Source organism: Salvelinus namaycush, chromosome 4 (assembly GCF_016432855.1).
Source record: "Salvelinus namaycush isolate Seneca chromosome 4, SaNama_1.0, whole genome shotgun sequence".
Taxonomy (NCBI): Eukaryota; Metazoa; Chordata; class Actinopteri; order Salmoniformes; family Salmonidae; genus Salvelinus; species Salvelinus namaycush.
Window position 1 is genome coordinate 45,026,948 of NC_052310.1, and position 6,000 is coordinate 45,032,947.

At 42.3% G+C, this 6,000-nt stretch overlaps 1 protein-coding gene across 1 annotated transcript in view; it reads right to left on the reverse strand.

The window, feature by feature from the left end:
* LOC120045630 (cGMP-dependent protein kinase 1-like) overlaps positions 1 to 4,642 on the reverse strand; it is a 151,589-nt gene extending 146,947 nt beyond the window's left edge. The window contains exon 1 of the mRNA XM_038990540.1: positions 4,383 to 4,642. Coding sequence (XP_038846468.1) covers positions 4,383 to 4,642 — 260 coding nt within the window. The remainder of the gene's footprint in view (positions 1 to 4,382) is intronic.
* Positions 4,643 to 6,000: the final 1,358 nt, after the last annotated feature.

Genomic DNA, 6,000 nt, shown 5'->3' on the forward strand with positions numbered 1-6,000 from the left:
TCTCCAGTCGATAGTTAGTCGATCCTTAATGCCTTTTCCATCTGCTCTTTCGACACACAAGAAATCAAAACAAAACCACTTCTGGTCACTCTGACCATCTCCACCTTTCCCAATGCATCCTTTACCATCCTTGATACTTCAAATGCATCTCCCAAAAAAAGCATCATTGTTAGTGAACCTTACTTCAACCAAAAACCTATACTCATTAACAACGTTTGCCTTTTTGTTCAATTTTTCTTCATCACTGTCCTCCACTCTTCAGCCAAACTGCAAGGATCCACTCTCTCCACCAATCTCACTCCCACTGGGCCAGAATCATCCTTTACATCCTCGGAACAAGTCCCAAACTCGGCAGTCCTCACCGCGGATACTTCAGGCTCCTGTAAGGTTCCATCTCCGAGCTACTAGAGCACGTATCCCTAATTTACACTTGTTGCCAACCTTCCTTACCCCCCGCTTCCCTCTACACTCAACTCCTTCTTGACTGTCATCACTACACCTGCCACCACAATTGATTCACCCTCACCTTTGTCATATTCAATGTCCTTCTCTAGCTCTTCCAGAAGTTCTGTGCAAACCTCCACTCCATATTCACTAAGGACATATTTCACTTTCCTTCTGTTTCCCTTGTCCGCCATCTTCTCCTTCACCAAGTCTTCCTGAAGGTTTGTACAATCCCCCACTTTATATTTATTCATAACATGTTCCAGTTTCTTCCTTTTTCCCCTTGTCCTCCATCTTCAAAGATAACCAGTTTACCCTTCCCACCCTCCTTCCCCGGTTGGTGTCAGCTCGAATGTTGTCATTAAAACATTGTTTGATTGGTTGACAAGATGAACTCTGCTCATTGGTCAACCATGCGCGGCGACCGCTCAAGACTTCAGCTAATATTTTGCCACCTCGAGCGCCGAGCCAGCAACACCGCTCACGGGAGTGAGCACCACAAACCGTGCCTCTTGCAAAACTCCTTGCGTTTTTCTGCCCTAATCCAATTGAAGTCTGAGACCTTCGCCGCTTATCGCGGCCCGTCTATAATCACCTTTGATGTTAAATCAAAATGCAGTGATGTGTGATATTGTAAGATCAAAGGACAGTGGTCACTAGAAACGCCAGTGGCATTATCGTCACTAACGACAAGCAATTAGCCTACATGAGCTTTTTATTCTTAATTTAAAGGTAGGGTCAAGGCTAAGTTCAAGGTTGGGGTTAGTGGTTAGAATCACATGTGGTAAGAAAGTGCTGTAGCTCTGTCCATAGCCAGTCACCAGACAGTATGATGACTTGAAAAAAAGATCAAAACTGCCCTCTTGTGGTTGTATGTGATAACAGTGACTGTGCAGTTAGGGAGAATATCTGAAGACTAATAGAATGTCTGGTGCACACACACTTATGGATCAATGAAACTCAGAAACCAGTGATCTAGAGAAATGCCATTATTGTACCTTAATCATGCTTAACTATAATATATATCATAATAATAATATTATATGCCATTTAGCAGATGCTTTTATCCATAACTACTTAGTCATGCGCGCATGCATTTAACATACAAGTGGTCCCGGGAATCTAACCTACTATCCTAGTGTTGCAAGCGCCATACTAAACTAAGCTACAGAGGACAGCAAACTGTGACCACAAACATTGTCTGAAGGATCCTTCTATGTGTTTTCAAAAGGTCTGGATAGGAGAGTTTGTGTTGCCGAACCACTCAACAGCTGTTTATACAATGCTATCACAGCTCAATTATCACACTGTAAGTCTGTCTATGATACGGTGACAGTGATATATAATATTGGCTGTAATAATGTATCAATGAGAGCTGGCTTGAAGATCAAGAGCCTGAACCTTTTAGTGGGTGCTTTAGGGACAACAAAGTTTAAACAACTCTGACATAATATATGATTTGGTAAAACGAGAATGCTAATCACTTCTGCAAGGGGAACAGTTTAAGAGGCAAGTTTATACTCTTTTCCCTTTTAGCTTGAGATGTAATTCGTGAGATAAGGTATTAGTATTAAACAAAATACTTTCCTGGAGACCTCATTACACAAACCTACTGACCTATGAGGCATTCTAGGTCCAGGATATTTTCCTGACCAAGTGATTTGACCAGGGAAACATGCCCTGCATCCCAATACTTCCCTTTCCTGGATTTAAAAAGGACTGGTATAAACCATGTAGTGGAGCATGTAGCCCATGCTTAAACCAATACTTTTACATTTGTGGGGAGTAGGGCACTGATCACATAAACTCCTGGCCCTGGGCATTGCTTAAATCTACTGACAATGAACCATTAGGTACACTTCCACTCCTAAATAAAGGGCAATAGGTCAACTTTCAACAACCAGATAAGTACATCCCCTTCTTATCCTCCATCCCTCCCAGCCTCCCTGTGCCCTTTAAACCACCTCTGTGTTGGAGACAGGCTTAAATTTCACCTCGCTATGCTTCCAGCTCAGCCCTTTCCTATGGCGATCAATAGGAACAGGATCCATTGCTTCATGGTTCTGTAATCCGATGATCAGGAGGCTGTCCGTTGGTGCCTGGTTCTGACACGAATTGAGGTCACTATGTCTCAATGTCTCTGACCCCTAGCAGAGCCACGAGCAGGTGCACAACCAGATCCATTAAATAATGACACGCATCCCATTCTTTAACCAGGAATCAAGACATGCCATCCTTTTCATCAGCTGCCTGTGGCCTTGGACCACCACTGTACTAATAGCCTTAAAGGGATAATTTTCCATAGAAAGAGAACAAATACCAGAGGACATGAAATGAATTATTTTGCACCTTAATGGCATTACTCTTTATGGATAATGACATTGTCTTCGAACAGATGGTGTCATGCTAAACCGACACACGTTGCCAGGAGCCAGCTGTCTTGGAACTCATTTTTAAAAATTAAGATTTTGTTCGTCCACGTGACACTAGTTCCTAACTTCATAAAATCACTGCGCTCTCCCATGACTCACTATGGAACACCAGCAGGGCTGGAAACATAATTTGAAAAATTTCAAAATTTCCGACAGATCATTATGGCCTGACATAACAGTAGAACACTGAATTATTAATAACACTCTTATAATCTCCTCCTTGTATAGTTATTTTAGTGCTATCTGGTTACCTGACAATCAGCTCATATTGGCCTTTTACTGTGTGTGCAGTGGGTACAGTTTCTAATCTAATTCAGATCCTGTGTGTGTGTGTGTGTGTGTGTGTGTGTGTGTGTGTGTGTGTGTGTGTGTGTGTGTGTGTGTGTGTGTGTGTGTGTGTGTGTGTGTGTGTGTGTGTGTGTGTGTGTGTGTGTGTGAAAATGCCTGTCTAGACAGGATAAGCAGCCGTTTGAAAAGGTCGCCACCCATACCATACTGTTTTAGTCACAGAGAACAAAGCTGTCAGGGAAGATGAGTTGCTGTGTCAATCTCACAAGAAAAAACTTTAAAGTTAAATGGAAATTACAGTGAAATCCACAGTGAAGACTTTATGAATGGGCTTGTGTTGAGTTAAAGGAAACCTAATTGATCACACTACATACTGTAAATGGCCATTTTGGTGTTTTTTGTGCATGACTTGATCTACCATTGTTAAATCATCAGGAATATATTTGAATCTTTTGATAAACACTTTTTCTGAAGTGTATGTTTAGTAACTCATTAGGCCGGATACCATTGACTCAATCTGATTAGGCCTAAAGATGAGGCATTCATTACCTTAAAAAATAACAGCTCTGTATCCATTCATTTCCTCTGTGTTTACTTTCATGATGTGACATCTGTAATCAAATTTCATCCAGTTACCAGGCCAAGGGAGTCGGTCCTACAAAGAATGAACCCTAATAATTTAGAACATCCAACACTGAAGCTACAAAGGTGCAACGGAAGGTGATAAGGAGAGGATACGGTCAAAAAAGCTTTTTCTAATGGAGTATTAAATATCCTCAGACGTATACTTCGAGCGCTTAGCATCCAGCTACTAAAAGCCAATAATGCTTCTTGCTTCCTCCACTTTACCTCCGCTGGGAATGCAATGATGGATCGGATCAATAAACTCCTTTTGGAAGCCTGTCTTGGAGCTACGTCATCGGCCCCAAGAATGAACGCGCTCGCACTGCCCCATTCATGAAAGCGCGTCTCCGTCTCCACAGTAGAACTAGTGGTCAGCCCTGTTGTCATTGTGAATGATTGACATTCAATAGCCTGACATCACACCTATCTGTTTAAAGTAGTCTAAATGCAACTCAAACCATTAGGCTACATTTTTGTTCTATATGTTTTCTATAGCCTACCTCATCAACTGCACACGATGGATAAACAGACATATTTTGCTGTATAAAAACCCTAAATAATTTGACACCAATAACACCAGGTTCAAACTCTTACCAGTCGGACTTGTCATATTTCCGAAAGGCTTGCCTCGACAGGTCTTGGTAGTTTTGAGGCTCCGCCGAGATGCCTTGTGCCCGAGTCCTGGTCCTCGGTCCAATAAGTTGAGCGCTGGGCAAAACGGACTGACATTTGTGCAGTTTCCTCTTCAGTTCTTGGATCTCGTCCTCCCTGTCCGCCAGACGCATCTCCAAGTCTCGTATCCTCTCCTCCTTCAACATTAAAATCTTGGAAAAATCCTCCTCCAGGTCACTCATTTTGAAATCTGCGGAAACTTCACCGTTGTTAACTCTCGAAAAACACAACTCCTATATTTAAGCAGTGGTCAGAATTCCGTTGTTTCCAATGCATAAACGGGCTCCACCGTGCGTATTGAGAAGGATCCCTTTGCAATCCACGTGTTTGTTTCGGTTGGTGCTGAAGGGAGGGGATTTAAATCGGTGTTTAAACAGCCGAGCGGGCGGTTGATAGATCCGCAACGCTGGTCCGCTGGGCGGCTGGTCCACAGACATATATCCTGACCCTCCAGGGACCTATTGATGATCCTTCATTTAGAAACCAATACAGCAGTCTTCCTCTTTGGGGAGGCAAGCCATATGCTGGACAGAAACATAGCCTACTAGACTGTCATAGTGTGGAAGGTTGTAGCTTTGGGAAAACAACATCAGTAGTCTGTGTATTGGTTGGACTCCATGAGTTGTGCATCGTTCTGGTGGCTGTTGACAGAAAATAAACTTACCACAAATAGCCGGCTTCTCACAAAAAAAAGGTTTATTGTCAACAAAGGCATTTTCACAATCTCTAGGAAAACTACTTACCAGATGTAAAATGAAATGTGTCCCTCGCTATCAAATAAACGTCTGAATCCAACTTTTGTCCGAACAGCAGCATATTCCTGTTGAGTTAGACAGTGGGCTGCCAATTAGACCACGCAATTCACTCAAGACCTCCTACCATGAAATGTACTGTCTACACAGCAGGAATATGGTGTGGTTCAACAAAAAGTTGGATTCAGACCTTTATTTGATAGGGAGGGTCACAGTTCACTTTATATATAGTAAGTAGAGTTCCTGGAAATGATTCCTTTGTTGACAAGGAACATTTTTGTTTGGTGTAGTCTGCTATATTGTTGTAGCCACTCACCTAGAAACGATTAATTCGCAACTGAGGAAGTCCAACCAATACACATACTGCTGATGTTGTGTCCCAAAGCTAGGGAGACATAGCCGCAGGATATAGGGGTGCTGAGGCTGCTGCAGCATCCCCTGATAAATCGAAAATAAATAATAATATTTTTAAAATAAATACAAATAATACCCACCAAATTAGTGAACTAGGCCTTTATTATTACTGTAACGGTTGATTTCCCCCTCTTCGTCTGAAGAGGAGGTGTAGGGATCGGACCAAAACGCAGCGTGTTGTGAAGACATGATGAATTTATTTAGACCAGACGAACACAAAGTACACTTGAGAAATTACAAATAAACAATAAACGACGTAGACCGACCTGAACATGAGAACTTACATATAAACGAAGAACGCACGAACAGGAACAGACTAGACAAACGAAACAGTCCCGTGTGGTAACAAACACTGACACGGAAGACAATCACCC